At 36.6% G+C, this 18,588-nt stretch overlaps 1 protein-coding gene across 4 annotated transcripts in view; it reads right to left on the bottom strand.

The window, feature by feature from the left end:
* The window catches only part of ST3GAL3 (ST3 beta-galactoside alpha-2,3-sialyltransferase 3), a 214,126-nt gene that overhangs the window by 14,721 nt on the left and 180,817 nt on the right, over positions 1-18,588 (bottom strand). For all 4 annotated transcript variants that reach the window (XM_083358463.1, XM_083358466.1, XM_083358464.1 and 1 more), the window contains one exon: positions 6,660-6,806. In XM_083358463.1, the coding sequence (XP_083214589.1) occupies positions 6,660-6,806 (147 nt within the window). The remainder of the gene's footprint in view (positions 1-6,659; positions 6,807-18,588) is intronic.

Raw genomic sequence — 18,588 nt, 5'->3', positions numbered from 1 at the left:
TGGTTCTGGAATAGCTTGCTACCCCACATGGCAGGATGGCCAAAAGGGCAGATATTGGAGGAATACACAACTGGGGCAAGTTAAGAGGAAGGAGTCTTTTAACATTGGAAGGACTGAGGCTGGGGGTCTGAGAGGGCAAAGCCAAGAATGGCCTGGTGTGTGTGTGGGTCCTCAACTAATGACCGGTTAACAGTGGCAATGGGGACTGCTGGAATTGCAGTCACTAAGTGAGGCAGTCAGATGAAGTCATACTTTATGACTGCATTGCTTAGCAACAAAAATTCCAGTCCCAATTATCCTAGTAAATTGAGGTCTACCTGTACTTCATATTGCTGCTCATATTATAGCCAACTCTGGGCAGTTGTACCAGTACCCCGTTGGTCATATAATCATGATCTGGACACTTAGCAACCAGCTTGCACTAATGAGAGTTAGAGCATCCCAAGGTCCCATGATCACCATTTGTGACTTTCTTGAAGGGTCAATTCAAATGTGATAGTGACAACCTGATATGTCAACCTGTCAATTCCATAGAAAGAGATATGGGGATACACTTTTAAAAGCAAAGGGTACTTGTGTATGCAGGAAACTTTTTAAATTTATGTTATAAATTCAAAAATCAAAAAAGTTGTATCAGTTAATATAACAGTAAAATAACTATTTTCATCATATATATCTTAAAATCATTTATGTGATCCAGTTATGTCCTTTATCAGAGCTTGGTTGAGAGGAAAAGCCCTAAGAGAGAGTTTTCAAAGCAGGAAGTCACTGAGCTGAGAAGAATTCTATACTTCTTAGTCATACCACTGGATGCTCAACTCCCTTTTCGCATAATAGTGGCAGAACAAGCAAATATGGACATAAATTTCATTGGGAAGAGACAATGTGGTTTAAATCTCTCCATTTAAACTACTGAAAATGAAAACTTAAGGATATTTTAGCAAACAATGTAACATATTTATTGCTCATTGTTCATAAATTATGTGGACTGCTAACTTTTCTGAAGCTAGGAAAAGAAATCAGTTGCCCTCCAGATATTCTTGGACCAGAACTGCCATCACTCCTCTTAATCTTGTTGGCTGGAACTGATGAGCTGAAATTCAACATCTGGATTACATGGTCCCCTTCTCTCCCTCTTTCCTTTCAAACTCAGAAAGCTGAAATTATCAACTCTCATAGTTGATTCTATGATAAGGAAATACTATGAAATGCTATCAAATAAAGCAGTGAGGCACTATACCCATGTTAGAGCCATTATTATTTTGCAGAAGACTCCCACTTTCCTCTAGTTAGGAGAAAGCCCTTTTGGATATTATACAGTACAGTATATATTTATTAATACTGCCATTATTGCTCTTTCTCTTAGTGTTTGTTCTGGGTAGTTACATAATTTTCTTGCTTTGTACTACAACATCTAGTTCTTTCATGATGCTATCAGTGAATAATGGAAGAAGGGGTTTCACTTATTGGGCATCTTGTTGAAGAGTCTGATATTGAACTACTGTCATTATCATTTCAACCTTTTTGTTTTGCATTTTTATAAAATGGTAGCCAGGATAAATATATTTATGTAAAGGATAAATATATTTATGTACCTGTACATCTGTCTTTGATGATTATGCTTGAAAATGAAAATACAAAAATACAAAAAAATTATTTTTTCCTCTTTTTTCACATAAGAAAATTACATTTATTCAGCAACCTTCTACATATTCACCAGAACTGATATAATACATAATTATTTTAGGCCTTCAGAAGATATTACAATGCTATGTATAGTATACTACGATATGTAATAAACAAGAAATATTTGCATCATTGATGTCAGAAATGCAAGTTAGTCTTCTTTTATGTAAATCTGCAACAGCAAAGAATGAAGTATAATATAGTCTTCTGTCTCTTACTAACTTATTACATTTCTACAGGTAATAGAATTCACTGCTTAATAGAGAAGTAAAAGATTCCATTCTGTCCCTTTAGCAATGTTAACATACTAACAATAATAACAAAGGTAGTATCAATAGTAATTAGGTGCCTTGGGTGCAATCTCAAAACAACTGGAGCACCCCTTGTACACTATTGGCATTGATAAATTTACCATTAGCCAATTGCAAAAGGCAGCTTTACTCAGAACAGCTTACATCCTGTGATGATACCTCTAACACCGTGCAACATCAGTATTTGCCTGTTCCTTGGGAAAGACTTGATAAATGGACAAAAATACCAAATCCAGTCTGAACATCTGACTGACTATGTGATGAAACAGTAATGTGTTTCTGAGAATTTTATCCAAAGATCAAGAATAAAAATAAGGATGTATGTTGGACTAAACCAAGTGAAAAAAATCTACATTAACTGAATCAGTTAATACTTACAATGAAAGGGAATAATACGATTGCTAAATATGTCTCCATGTATAAATAAAAACAAATGGTGATTACATCTGAAAAGAATATTCACAATGCACTACATTACATTTATGCAAAAAGGACTAGGATGCCAATAGGATAGGATAGGATAAGATAGCATACTTTATTTGGCCAAGTGTTTTTAGATACACAAGGAATTTGTTTCTAATGCAGAAGCTCTCAGTGTATATGCAAAACAACAGAGTAATAATTATCATCATTATAATAATACCAATAAGAAAGGGTAGTAAAGAAGATAAGGTACACTATAGTCATACAACATGTCATACACAGAAATTAGACAGTACTGTGAGAGTTAGATGTTTAGCAGATGCCATAAGGGAAAAAATGTCCCTGTGTCTAGTTGTTTTGTCATGCAGTGCCCCATAGCAACGTCTTAATGGGAAGAGTTGAAACAGTTTAGGTCTAGGATGTGAGGGATCTGTAGATATTTTCTCAGCCCTCCTTCTGACCCAGTCAATATACAGGTCTTCTATGGAAGGCAGGCTGATTGCAGTTGTTCTTTCTGCAGTCCTAACTATCTGATGGAGTCTGTACCTGTTTTGTTTGGTTGCTGTACCAAACCAGACAGTTATAGAAGTACAAATGACAGACTGAATAATTCCTCTGTAAAACTGTATCAACAGCTCCTGGGGCAGTCTGAATTTCCTTAGTTGATGCAGAAAATGCATTCTTTGGTGTGCCTTTTTAATTATGGTTCTAATGTTGGGTGTCCATTTCAAATCCTGGAAGGTTATAGAATCCAAAAACTTGAAGGACACTACATCAATTTATTCATGAGTAATCTCAATAAACTGTATGTGTTTTCCTTCTCCATCTGCAATCTGTAAGATACTGCGTTGTGAGCATTTTTTGGCCTTCACATAATACAAACGTCAAATAATAGAACCCAGTAGCAGGAAAAAGCATTTATTTCTATTCTGTACTAAAATTATATTACCCACATCTTTGTACAGGAGGGGCCATCTCCACCCAGCTGCAAACAAATGCAATTAATTAGCTTTATGTGTATTCAGAAGAAATTCCCTAGAGATGAGTCATTGGGTTTTTAAAGGGTGTCCAGGGATATGTCAAGCAGACATTGCGTGTAAATCAATGACACACCTTGTGTTAGGGAACACACGCTGTAGCCTGCAGGTTTGTTCCTTCTAAGACATAGCACAATAGAACGGCTGGTTGATGGACATTCCCAAAGAGTCTCCTATGAATAAATACACATACACTTGGAACAACATCAGGAAGAGAGTTTCTATTTATTTTTTCTGTGTAAAACAAAGAGAATTCGGGGAGGGGCTGTTTCACCTTCTTGAAACAAGGACTTGGACTTAACAGGGGATGGAAAGATATTGTTCTACCTGTTTTATGTAGGCAAACTATCCCCTTTCTGATTTGGTTATTCCATTGATTTATTAAATTACTAAGGCACCTAGATCTATTTTATCCTACTTTTTGTACAAAAAAAATCTAAGTAACATGTTTTCTAATAGCACTATGTCTAAAACATATCTCAGAATGCCCTCCCTCTCCAACTCTACCATACCCCCCCAATCTTTCTTCCATATATAGCTGTCTTTCCTACATAAACAGGTTTAGTCCTGTTTAGAGGCAGGGAAGACTTTAGCAAAGTTTAGTTCTATTTTTAAAGCAATTTAGACTTAGTATTATCAGGAATCCAGATTTAAAAGTGACTCTAAATCAATGTCTTTACCATTAGTTTAAATTTCGCTAGTTTCATAGCTAAAACTAAAGTATTATACAGATCATAATCTAACAGTTATTTTCTTCTATTACCCAGGAAGACACGAATATACTTTTTTGCTTATGGTGCAATCAGGTCCGTGATACCTGGGTTGCAAAACTCCAGATGGCAGCACAAAATGACAGCAAAAAGATTTTTAACCCCCTTAATGCTTGGCTGTCATCAAGGCATTCACTGAAGATTGGTGACCCAGGTAGCTTTATGTGTGCTGGGCTTTGTGAGACTCCATTCTTCTGACAAAGCAATTCAGAAAAGTCACTTTATCCAATGGTTCTTTTAGGTTTCTCACTGTCACACCTATCTTCCTGGTGAATCCCAAAGACTGATTGCTAAAAGGTAGAATTTTTAACTCCAATTAAATTGCTTAAGGTTTTAATACATGTGTAACTATTAACTCTGAATAGAAATAATAGAAGTAAACCAATATACCCTCCTAAGATTTCCCTCACCTTTGTGTGTCCCAAAGTTATGATGGTCAATTTTCTGCTCTCTTTCTTGATGCCATCATACTTCTAACACTTGCATGTATCTGGCCAAGTATTACTATCCAAAAGTTTTAGCACAAACAAAAATGGCTGTTTATAACAAATAGTGGAATGAGACATCTCGTCAGTAGAAACCGTGTAACATGAAACTTATGGATTTTCTCCATGTAAAGAAAAGTAGAATTATGGTTATCAGCTTGTTCATATCAAAGGATTCAAATGGCTTTCCAAAGTGCAGGGAAATTGGGAAAATGTGTGCCCCTTTGTTGTGGGTCACTAATGATTAATTTTTTTTACCTCTTTTCTTATCATTTGTGCAAGCTATTGATTTTGGAGCATCATCTGCAGATCTCAAGCAAATCTCATTTTACTTTTCTGGGAGAAGCAGAAAATGATAAAGGCAGGTTATTATCCTTTTTACCTTTCAAATTAAATCCCAGGTGACTACCAATAAGAATCATTAATATTAAAAAGAAGCAACAAAACACAAATGCAATTCTCTCATTTAGTTAGTTCAACATGGAAAAGATTGAAGAATAAATTATGGACAGTTGGAGGCAGATGGTTCTCCTAACATTAGAAGTGAAACCTAAGAGAACTTGTGGCTCAGAAGTGAAGATCAATCTTGTCCCCAAATAGTAGGTAATGTGAAAAGGCAATGGAATGTGAGGAATTCATTTTTCATGCTAAAATGCTACCTTAATAAAAAAAATCCTTAAGGGAAAGAAGATAAAAGATACAAGGTAAAGACTGGCCTGTATTTGTTTTCATAGTGGTTTTCATACTATGGTAAACAGCTTGTCCACTGTAGACACTGCAAGTTCAGTAAACTTTAGAGATGAAGCCTCTTGATGTCTTTATCCTTAAGAGTTTTAATTCTCCAAGGATTCTATCCACTTCCTCAGGATTCCCAGATATCAGTTCCTGACCTTACCTCAGCACCTCTCACTAATGTTACCTATAAAGTGCCCTGCTAACAGTTCACACAATTCTTCTGACTGATCTTTCCCTAAAAGAATAAAAGCCACTGTAAAAAGGGTCTCTCCAGATGCAATAGGGCTAAAAAGGTAATTCTACTTTGCTGCTGTTATCATGAAAGTGTAGATCCAAGTTTGAGGTTGTTCCCATATCTAGATGGATTTGCTTTTCATTTTTTGCCAACATTGGTCTAGGCAACTCCTCTAGTGACTCTTGGGCAGCTCCTTAAATAATCAAGGAGGTCGCAGGATTGGCATAGGAGAGCTGTTGTAAATTATTTTATCATATGCAAGATTCTGTACGGTTATTATTTTATGCAAAACATTGATTTTACAGATTCTTAAAGTATGTGCATGCCTATTGATCAATATATCTGTGTATTCTTATTTTTTTCCCCAAAGGACTTCAGAAAATGTAGCTTTGTTTAGGATTTCCAATAAAAATTATTCACATCCCTGCAAAACTATAACCTTTAGCTTTGTTCTTGGTAAGCCTGTTAAAAATGATTTAAAAGCAATTTGAGTCTCTGTTCAAGATACAACTGAATTAATAATGGTCAAGTGAAGAGAATGCAGCATAGCCAACCTTGTTAAGTGTCTCATTTAATTCTTTAAACCCTGTTTTTCTTATCGTTTTCATCACAGCTATTCAGGAAATGTAACCTGCAGGCAGCTACTGTATGTGAAATAAACTATGTTATTTGCTTGAATCCTTAGAAGTACAATGAATCAGCAACTGTTGAAGTTGCTTGTATACTTTGTAAAGAAAACTAATAATTTTATAATATCATTTTGTTTCATAAGAAGAAGCCTGCAGAATCAAGCCAAGGGCAATCCACCAACCTATTTCCAAAAATAGGCAGTTCATGCCTGATAGGCGCAAATAAAGAATATGAAGATAAGATATCCTTTGTCTCCTAGAATTCAAAGGGTTTGTTTTAACTTCTGAATACAGATTAAACTTAACGTAGGTATGTGGGCAATAAATTCTGAACCCCAAATTCTTTACCTCTTTGATGGCAGACATCTTGATGTTCTCATAGTAATGCAGTGGTGCATTGGGAGAGTTCATGTCATAACCAAATCCAGCCACAGCTACTTCATCACAATTGTGGAGCACCATAGTAATTGCTACACTTCCCAGAGTAGGAATATTCTGTGGAGGAGAGGGGAATGAAGCAGAACACAAACAATTAAGATTTTGTCTTCTTAAGTGCCAATCTGTGAACAGATCCCAAGTGGGAAATGCAGTGGGATTACTACATCTAGAGATAATATTTTGAGGAACCAATCTAAAGTGCTATTCTAACACAGTGCTAAAGTGAATTACGTACCAGAATATGAAGTAAGATTTCATGGTGATCAACAATAGGATAGGAATGCAATGCAGAATGCAGAGGAAGAAAGAGGAAAAGGAAAGATATCAACTGTAATAGCTATATAAAAAAGTGATAACACATAATTTATGTATATGTTTGTTTTGTTTCTTCTTTTTATGCACATTTTTGTGTAGTCTAGTTCTGTTTTGCTTTTGTATTACTTTTTCTTTTTTCTTTTTTCCTTTTTGGAGTTTGTTCTTTAATGTTTTGAATAAAACAAAATTTGAAAATGAAGGAAAAAAAAGTGAGGTGTCGGTGAATAGTTCCATAATTATCAAAGTCAAAAGTTCAAAAATCACATTTCTGATAAGTGCTGAGTGGTTTACAACAGCTTTGGAGCAAGTGAGAACAGTCTGACTAGAAAAGCAGGATTTCTGAATTAGGCATTCTGTAGTAAATGATCATTTTATGTATTTTCAAGCAGAACGAATTATACATAATCAAGGATGTGAACATACATAATTCAAAGCTTAACTAATTGTGGTACTATAATGTGAAATGACAATTTACTTGACCTCAAAATTTATGTTGTTAAATTAGACATTTGTTAAGTGACTTTTGTCCCATTTTATGACCTTTCTAGCCAGTTAAGTGAATGATTGCAGTTGTTAAGATAGTAACACAGTTGTTAAGTGAATCTGACTTTCCCATTGACTTTGCTTGTTAGAAGGTTGCAAAAACTGTTCACCTGACCCCAGGACACTGCAACCGTCATAAGTATGAACCAGTTGCCAAGCAACCGAATTTTGATCACATGATTATGGGGATGCTGCAATGATTGTAAGTGTGAAAAATGGTCATAAGTCACTTTTTCCAGTGCTGTTGTAACTCTGAACAGTCGCTAAATGAACTGTTTGAGGACTACCTATACTTCATTCTGACTTTACTGATAACTCAACCTTAACCATCTTGGAAAGTTGCCAAATCAATGGAGGTCAAGTCTAACATTTCTTGACAATGGCCATAGTGGCTGAAAAGTTCTGGGATTAGAATTTGTATGTGTGAAGGGCATTATAGATTATTAGGAGCATTGTAAGGTTTAGGATAAATTTCCTTCCCAGTAGAATCAGAAAAGCCATGTCTTTTTCCTGACTTCTTTCCCACTGCTTAACTGGCTGAGCCTGTGGTGCTACCAGCTGCTTTAGGGAATGATTCCTTGCAGGATCACCTTATAATGCTGCTGCACGCAAATCACAATAAAAAAACCCCTTTAGCACAGAGTATACATAAGCCAGCCAAGCTAGACGGCAGCATCTAACTGACTTTGGCTGATCACAAAACCTAAGGAGTGCAAAACCTGGTTACTACTTGGATGAAGGACTAACAGGAAACATCAGGGCTGTAGGTTAGTCTGGGAAGTACAAAGAAACATAGCAGAAGGAGATTATGACAGGCATGTCAAACTGCCAGCCCATGGGTCAGATACATAATACTGAAACCCTGCCCACCCCATTGCCAGCATTGGGGAAAAAGATGTGATACGTCGCGTGATGTCACATGATGTTGTGAGTTTGACATGCCTGGATTATGACATACAACTTTTTTGCTGCTCAGAAAAGTACACAGATGTTTTCATTCCATGAAATCACATGGAGTCAAGCTTAACTCCAAGATTTTATGCATGCATGCACTCATACTTGATTTTAACCCCTGTTCCTCATGTTACCTATTAGGAGTTAATCTTGTCTAAAATGAAGCAGATAGGGTTCATTAAGGTAAAGATCAGTTGTTTCAGAACAGTGAAAATTCCAGGCATTGGCTCCTAACACTCAGTTAAACAAATCTGTCTTCTTGCATCTTTGAAACAAGAATACTTCTAACAACAGCATTAAAATACATTTCTGAAGAGAAATTTCTCATATCTACTTTGTCTATAAATTTTAGTTGTTTTTATTTCACATGGGAGATAGGAAAATACTAGTTGTTCAAGAGAATATTAATGACAATTTCTTGAATGGAATACTTCTTTTTGAGCTTTCACTCATAGCAATTTGCCTTGTTAAAATTAACCAACTAAATCTGGCTAACAGCAAAAGGTTATCATAAACATTCTTTCCTGAAAATTATTTTCAGTCCCTATCTCATATCTCAAACACTTTATGGTTACTATAAATATTATCATGGAACAGAGTTGTAAACTATCAGCCCCACCACCCTCATAGACATACAGACACATCACACTACTTATATAATAAAACTGATTTTATAAACTGTTCTTGTCACTTATGATGTTCAATCTCCTTCTTCTTCCAGAGATAACTTTTTCAGTAATCACCATTTAAAAATAAATAGTGAATTTATAATGCTGCATCAAACAACCATGTTTCTTTTTCAAGTAACTTTGCAGATATTCAGGGATCTGGTCTGTAAAATTTGTCACTAAAATACTTTAAAGACAGTGTAGCAATTATTTCCAAATATTTCCAATACGAACTTTCTGTTGGTGAAATTTGAAACACTATTAATGTGCCATTAAAATAAATTGAGGTATCATACCACATTTATACTATTTTTGGCACTGCTACGGAGAGGCAGTACTGTATTTGAATGTTCCTGCTGGGTAGCTCTTTCTAGCAAGGACTAGTGTATTAAAATTAGTCTTAGATCAGGGCTTCTCAACCAGTGGTACGGGTACCACCTATGGTACATTGGCACCTGGCAGGTGGTACATGACCATCCTAGGAAAGTGGTAGCGGGGGAGGGGAATGAGCTGCACCACACAAGCCTGAGTGAGAGATGGCTGGAACTGCAGGGCTGTCAGGGCTCTGCAGAAGCGCCAGGATCAGCGCCAGGCTCCAGCTGGAGCTCAGCACTGATCCTGGTGCTTCTAAGCCCAGAAGAAGCGCTGATCAGCTGGAATCTTGCAGCATCTCCAGGGTCTTGCAATTTATATTCAGATGCTTGGCAAATGATTCATGTTTATGACGGTCACAGTGTCCCAGGGTCATGTGAATTGACTAAAACCTGCTGCAACCACCCAGCAGATGGGGGAGGGAATAAAAACCAAACACCCCCACCCCACCCCCGCTGCCAATCCTCAGCAGAAATGCTCACAACAATGAAAACCTTGGACAAGAGGAAGAGCACTGCCGGGTGGGCAGGCAGGCGTCTTGCTCAGTTGTGGCTTTGGAGGCACTTTTTTCAGTGCCATTGTAACTTCAGTCACTAAGCAAACTGTTGTAAGTCGAGGACTACCTGTACTTCATCACTTTTTTCCTTTTTTTTTTTTTGGTCATCAAGTTTTTGACACCTTGCTAGGCGACTGGTGGTACTCGGATGTTGCCATATCTTAAAAGTGGTACAATGGGTGAAAAGGTTGAAAAGCCCTGTCTCAGATCACCAATATACCATTAGCATAGTTCTTTTAATATACCGTATATGAAAGAAAACCAAGGATGTTTCCTCTTATTCCTCAAGTATTTAGCAATCAGTAATTCTAGTACGGTAGAGGTCTATAGAGATTCTCAGTCATCCAGGTCATAGCTGTCCCAAAGATGCTTTTCCACAAGGCAACTGAAATTTCTTGTTTTTCCTTTGAAGACATTTCGCTTCTCATCCAAGGAGGTTGGATGAGAGCCTTGAAGAAGCTTCTGGGATGAGAAGCAAAACATCTTCAAAGGAAAAACAAGAAAGTCCAGTTGCCTCGTGAAAAAGCATCTTTGGTACGTTTAGTAGGGTAGCTGAGTTTTTCGACTATCATACTAGGTTAAACAGCAATTATTTGCGTATTTGGTTTTTAGTTTGAGTAGCTAAGTTGAGTATCAGAATATATATTATTTTTGTGGGACACATTATCCCTATCAACCAACTGTTTCTTTAGGGGTGCAGACTAGAGGAAGTACTCTACTATCTACCGTATCTTACCCTATTATGTAAATAAGGAAAAAATAGTAAATATCTTTCTGGTTGCTGTATAAGAAAAATTGTAAGGATCTCTGACAAGTTATTAGAAATCATTATTACAGCATCTAAGGTAATCTGTCTAATAAAGTCCAAAGTTCCTAATGAATGTATTTCTCTGGATTCATGTTGTTAAGTTTCAAATACAAACATGTTGCCCAATGCATAGGGTATGGAAACTATAGGGTTGTAATTATCTCAAAATAATTCAAGCTGATATTAGAACAGTGCTCATTGTTAAAGGAAGAGTATTTTAACTGAGAACAGAAGGGATGAGCAATGTCTGAGAAAAATCCTCCTGTTTAATGATATATCACAGAGTCTGACCACAAAGAAGGGCTATAAACTCAAATGCTCATGAATACAAGACCATATAATGACCACAACTTCTGTACAAACAGAAGCAAATTGTACTTTTTGCTATCTTAATGCTAATAGGATTCAATGATTAACTGATTTATAGATGAAATTGGATTAGATTAAATATTGAAACCAGGTAATCAAACAGCAGTTCAGGATGTAAAGTTATAACTACTATGCAATGGAGAGAACATGATGGAAGCAGAATAGTCCATTAATTCTGGGGCAAGCACAAATCCTGCTGATGTTCCAAAGTTTTAGTTCTCTGGATCCTTCTCTGGTTATTCTTTTTTTTTAAATAATATATTTTATTAATTTTTTAACATGGTCATCTTAATATTTGGTAAACAGTGTGTAGTCTGGGCTTACATTTAAAAAACATTTGTGAACAATTGGTTTCTATAATCTATAATCCACATAATTGGTTTATGTTTTAAAAGTTATTTTGGATTTCTTTGTGGTTTGAAGTCATTGTTGTTTGAATTAGTTGTAGCATCTCATATGTCTCCTCTTGAAAGGTATTTCTTTTTTCTTGATAAATTCTTTCTGCAAGTCTCATTTCAAACTTATTTGTTCTCATCAGTCAGTGATCAGTTGGTCTCCCTTTATTCTTTAGCAGAGAGAGAGAGAGAGAGAGAGAGAGAGAGAGAGAGAGAGAGAGAGAGAGAGAGAGAGAGAGAGAGAGAGAGAGAGAGAGAGAGAGAGAGAGAGAGAGAGAGAGAGAGAGAGAGAGAGAGAGAGAGAGAGAGAGAGAGAGAGAGCGCCTGTGGCCTAGGGGTTAAAACAACTGCTTAAGACGCAGTTGGCCCAGGTTCGAATCTCAGAAGGGTATGACTGATGAGAACAAATAAGTTTGAAATGATCATATCGGTCTCCCTTTATTCTTTGTTAGCAAGCCAAAAAATTTACACAAATATGAGCTGCCACTGCTGTGGCTACTGCCTGTAGATGGCCTTGGGCTAGGCTGAAACAAAGATTTGTCCCGTGTCTGGGACTAAGCAAGTGTATTCTGAATGCTTAACAAACATTTAACATATACATATATATGTGTGTGTGTGTGTGTGTGTGTGTATAAAACATATATACATATACACATACATACATACATACATACATATATATATATATATATATATATATATATATATATATATATATATATATATTTCAAATGTTAACTATTTAGATTACCTTGCTAGGCCCCAAACATGGGGCAAATCTTTATTTCCTGTTTTCAGCCTATCTTGAAGGCCATCGAACAGGCTGTAGTCACACCGGACAGTTCATATATTTGTGGTATTTTCCTTTTTTTGCCTGTGTGATTGCAAAGATTCCTGCAGTTTGAATTCAATGCCTTTTAATTATTCTGAAAAATTAAACAATGGAGAATTTTTTTGGCTAGGGCTTTTTTTTCTTTTTTTGTCTTTGAAGGAAACTATGGCATAATGGATTCTACCTTATCAGTTGCACTGTTCACAGAATTAATAGTTCAGGGCAAAGTTAAGTTGAGACTCTCAGGATAAGAAAATAAGATGATAAGAAGAATCCTAGCTGGAGGAGTTAGGGAAGATTGGTTTTCCAATCAAAATGCAAGCAGAAAGAAGAAACCTTTGGCAGAGAAAGCTTTTCCTAATTCTTTTCCCACTATTTATAGCCTGCTAATCCACTCTGGCAAACAAACAAACAAACAAACAAATCAATCCATCATAACTGAGAACAACCTCTCTGGAAAGAGTCTGATACAGAATAGTTTGTAAGAAGCACGGTTCTACTAGCTTACAGCAGAAACATGACCAGCCACTGCCCATTGAAAGCATTCTGACAGACTGAATGTCAAGTCCTTAGATGCACATGTGGGCAAAACACCCTTAAGGACTAAACTACAAAACAACCAGGAAGGTGACAATCCTATGAATCACGGAGACTTCCTGATCTCAGGTTAATCCCCAAGGGAATGGAAGCTGCCAGAACATGACAGAAGTATAAATCCATGACTTGAAATGTAATGCTAATGCAATAAATTTACTAACAAGCTTGAAGTAGCTTGAGGGGCAGAAAGTCATTAATGCTTTTAAAAGCCCAACCTACAATTCTCAATTATGGGGGAAAAAATATAATGAACCAAACAATTGCAAAATAGTTTTAAAAGCTGAAGGGATCACTCACACCAAGTTTCTTAATCTTATGGAAATAAATGTTTAGGTTTAGATTTCATGTTTCACTTTTAGTTACTGTTTAGGTCAGTTTTATTCTGCGAGGCTTATTTTTTATTCTATTTATTGTCTTTTTATTGTGTAAATTTTCTATGCCGCCCAGAGTCTGGTTGATTTCAGTAATAAATATATCAGGAAAGGTATATAAAAAAACCTAAAACAATGAGAATCCAGATAAAGAATTTCAATAGAGTCTCATGATTTTATTGGATATCTTAAATATCACCTATTTTAAATTTGATTTAAGCAGCCTGTGGAAGCTGTTCATATCCATGTGAAATTAAATGCTTATTTATATTAGTATTTGATGATGGGATGGTTGACCACTAAGAATAAGAAAAAAGGCAATATTATCCATGAATAATTAGTTTAAACAAATAACTTAGGCAACTGAATATTGTTATCTCACACAAAACAAAATGCCATATCTTGCCTATAACTCACTAAATAATAAGTTGGAAGGGACCTTGGAGGTCATCTACTCCAACCCCCTGCTCAGGCAGGAAACCCTATACCATTTCAGACAAATGGCTGGCCAGTCTCTTCTTAAAAACTTCCAGTGTTGGAGCATTCACCGCTTCTGGAGGCAGGTTGTTCCACTAGTTAGTTGTTCTAACTGTCAGGAAGTTTCTCCTTAGTTCTAGGTTGTTTCTCTCCTTGACTAGTTTCCATCCGTTGCTTCTTGTCCTGCTTTCAGGTGCTTTGGAGAATAGCTTGACTCCCCCTTCTTTGTGGCAGCCCCTGAGATATTGGAACACTGCTATCATGTCACCCCTCACCCTTCTCTTCATTAAACTACACATACCCAATTCCAGCAACCGTTCCCTATATGTTTTAGCTTCCAGTCCCCCAATCATCTTTGTTGCTCTTTTCTGTACCCTTTCTAGAGTCTCGACATCTTTTTTACATCGTGGTGACCAAAACTGGATGCAGTATTCCAGGTGTGGCCTTACCAAGGCATTGTAAAGTGGTATTAGTACTTCACGTGATCTTGATTCTATCCCTCTGTTAATGCAGTCTAGAACTGTGTTGGCTTTTTTGGCAGCTGCAGCCCACTGCTGGCTCATATTTAAGTGATTGTCCACTAGGACTCCAAGATCTCTCTCACAGTTACTACTATTGAGCAAGGTACCACCTATACTATACCTGTACATTTGATTTTTCCTGCCTAAATGTAGAACCTTACTTTTTTCACAATTGAATTTCATTTTGTTAGATAGTGCCCAGTGTTCGAGTCTGTCCAGATCCTCCTGTATCTTAAGCCTGTCTTCTGGAGTATTGGCTATTCCTGCCAGCTTCGTGTCATCTGCAAATTTGATGAGTTCCCCATCTATCCCCTCATCCAAATCATTGATGAAGATGTTGAAGAGCACTGGGACCAGAACAGAGCCCTGGGGCACCCCACTACACACTTCCTTCCATGTAGGTCCTTGAGGACCACATGCTGAGTACGGCCTGTCAGCCAGCTATGAATCCATCTGGTGGTGATGCTATCTAACCCACATTTTTCTATTTTATCAAGTAGTAGGTTGTGATCTACTTTATCAAATGCCTTACTGAAGTCCAAGTAAATTATATCTACAGCATTCCTCTGGTCCACTAATTTTGTCACTTGGTCAAAGAATGCATTAAGGTTTGTCTGGCATGATCTGTTTTTGACAAACCCATGTTGGCTTTTAGTGATAACTTTGTTCACATCAAGGTGTTCGCTGATTTGTCAGGAAAAATCACACTGTTTCTCTCTACAGTAGAAAAAGTATTCCATCATGTGTGAAAGTTCCATACATATATCTTTTGCTATAAATATGCAATTTTAAAAGCTACTTTGTTCTGCTTCCTAAACATGTAATATTTGTGTAAATGTTGCAAACAATAATTACAAAGTTTATGTAAGCAGTCCTGGGGTTACAACAGTAATTGGGACCAGGAATGCTATCACTAAGCAATGTAGTTATAAAGTGTGACATCTTTTCTGTATAACATCCCAGTGTCAAGTTGTTCTTGCTTAATTAGCCACAATATTACTGGTAGAAAACCACATTTGCTAGTGAAGGCAATAAAAATGTCTTCAGCTACCCTCATCTTTCTCTTGCCACTTGCAAAGGCAAAGTAGTTAGTCAAAATGTTAAGCCAAGAAAAGAAAAAAGATTTCCAACAGAGAGCTTACAAGATGGCTTTGAGTATAGCTGAAAATTTGTGTTCCATTGTGTTCCATTTCACAGAATGCCTTTCTTCTCTCAAGAGGCCCTTAAATTGACATCTGCTCCTGAACTGTTTCAAACATATATATGTCATCTTGCACTGTGAGATGAGTCACATATAAATTTGATATAGATAGATAGATAGATAGATAGATAGATAGATAGATAGATAGATAGATAAATCACCACTATAAAAGTCAGTTCTAATAAATACAGTTGGTAGCAGAGTCAACTGGTTATATTTCAACCAAAGCTTCCTGTTTTTGATCACAAAACTACCTAGGTCAGGGGTAGGCAACCTTGGCTCTTTTATGATTTGTGGACTTCAACTTCCAGAATTCCTGACCGTGCTGCGCTGGCTCAGGAATTCTGGGAGTTGAAGTCCACGAGTCATAAAAGAGCCAAGGTTGCCTACCCCTGACCTAGAAAATCAATCAGAATTGAAAAATATATATATCATTGTTGTAACCGATTACATTTTTAATGGTTTGGGTAAACATATTCAGAACATTTAATTGCTGATTGTCAACAAAATTTCCAAAACTATTTCCAAGTTTTAACAGTTTCTGACAGCTCTAGTTTCTCATGCTGAAAGTGATTGATTTCAGCTTAATTCTATGGGCACAACAAACTGACTAAAATGACAGCACAAGCTTAGCTTATGAATTACCCAGGACCACACAATGAGTTTATTATCACTCCTAAAAAATAGATTCCAGACCATACATCTGACACTATAATGCAAAGAACAAAAAAATAAGATAAACCCTGCACATTTAAGATAGATATAAGAAGGATTAATAAGAATATATTGTGGAAGTTAATCAGCACAAGTGGGATTGTACAGTCACAAAAGATAAATAGTCTTATGATAACCATAACGATATGTTAGTTCTAAACTATATACAGCTTTGAAGTTTATAGCTAACATGTTCCTTTCATCCCCTAAACAGATAGGAAAATGGAATTGTTATTTGAACGGAGCAGAAGCATGCACCCAAACTTCTCATGGATATTACCAAAGTCATATAGCCTGAACCATATTTATGCCCCAATACTGATAGTATTAGGAAGGAGGAATAAGATTTCCAGTCAAGAACAGAACTCGTCAAATATTCAGTAAAGCCAAATCTTCAATTAATGTCCTAATTTACAAAGCCAAAGGCAGTTCTGCTTTAAAATCAAGTGTCCCAATCTGGAATGGATCTTTCATCCATTATTATTGCATAAGCACTATTGTATTTTGCAGTATTATTCAGTTTCATCTGGAAAAAATTATAGGTACAAAGTAGATATAAATGTTCCTACACATACTCGTTTATTAAATCCTGAATGAAATGCTATTGGATCAGCCTTGAACCATTACCCTCTGCCTTCTTAGCCCTGTTGAAAAACCCTAAAATTACAATGTTAATTGGCAGCACATTGTTACCATATGTGGCATAGTTATAGCACCCGGAAGTTTATTTAAGCTTGGAAAGAGGAATGGAATATTTCAACCCTTTATAAGGAATTCAAATTGGCCCTACCGTAGTTATTAAGGACATTATCTACTTCAAACTGTGTGTTCCTATGACACCTCTTGGTATACCTCTGGATGTATTCATCACAGGCACTCTGTGAGAGGACTCTGATTACACAGGCTTTTATTAATTCTTTAAGACTTTTTGATCTAGTTCTGTATGCAAGAGAACATTTCATAAATACAAGTTAACAAAATCCTACTAAGTTGGTGTTATGAGTGAATCTTCATAGTAAAGGTACTGCAAGGTTTTGGCTCACATAACAAGACTTAATTTCACTCCTAGCACCAAATAATAATAATAATGATAATGATAATAATGATGATGATGATGACATTGGAATAGACCTTGGAGGTCATCTAGTCCAACCCCCTGCTCAGGCAGGAAACCCTATACCATTTCAGGCAAATGGCTGTCCAGTCTCCTCTTAAAAACTTCCAGTGCTGGAGCATTCACCACTTCTAGAGGCAGGTTGTTCCACTGGTTAATTGTTCTAACTGTCAGGAAGTTTCTCCTTAGTTCTAGGTTGCTTCTCTCCTTGACTAGTTTCCATCCGTTGCTTCTTGTCCTGCTTTCAAGTGCTTTGGAGAATAGCTTGACTCCCTCTTCTTTGTGGCAGCCCCTGAGATATTGGAACACTGCTATCATGTCACCCCTCACCCTTCTCTTCATTAAACTGCACATATCCAATTCCAGCAACCGTTCCCTATCACTCTCTCTGGTAGTGAACTTAACTAACAGCTGCCAGCCAGATTGAATATTATTGTATAAACCTTCTAAAAATCAAGATAGGAAGTATCAGTGTGTTATGTGGGATTACAAGGTTTACATAAGTATAAAAAATAAGAACAGACAAACCAAAAACATTCAATGAAGCATTCAATAGCCTTGGAATGGGGCTCCCAATTTAAAAAGGAAAATAAATAAAGGGTGGGGAGGAATGGAATAGAATGAAGTATCTTAAAGGAAATATTAACTAGCCAGAGTTGTGGTTGGTGCTATTATGAATATAATCACATTCCATCTAGGAGTTACATTCAGAAGGTTCATAAATAAAGGTCTAGCTCTATATGTACTGTGATACAAATAGAACTAGAGCTTTATTCATGAATCTTCTAAATGTAACTCCTAGATAGAAAGAACAGAGGATGCATCACCCTAGGACAGGGGTGTCAAACTGCCGGCCTGCCGGCCGGTTTCATCAAGACAAAATCACACCCATCCCATTGCTGGCAATCCAAAAAGAGTCACGATACTTCGCGACACATCACATGACGTAGCGAGTTTGACACCTGTGCCTTAGGAGAACTTCTTTTCAGCCCTTTGCATAAAATTTTGTAGAACTTCATACCCTGAAGAAAA

This window comes from Vipera ursinii (genome assembly GCF_947247035.1).
Source record: "Vipera ursinii genome assembly, chromosome: 3".
Taxonomy (NCBI): Eukaryota; Metazoa; Chordata; class Lepidosauria; order Squamata; family Viperidae; genus Vipera; species Vipera ursinii.
The sequence above is the reverse complement of the archived record's forward strand: the minus strand, read 5'-3'. Positions and strand labels throughout refer to the sequence as shown.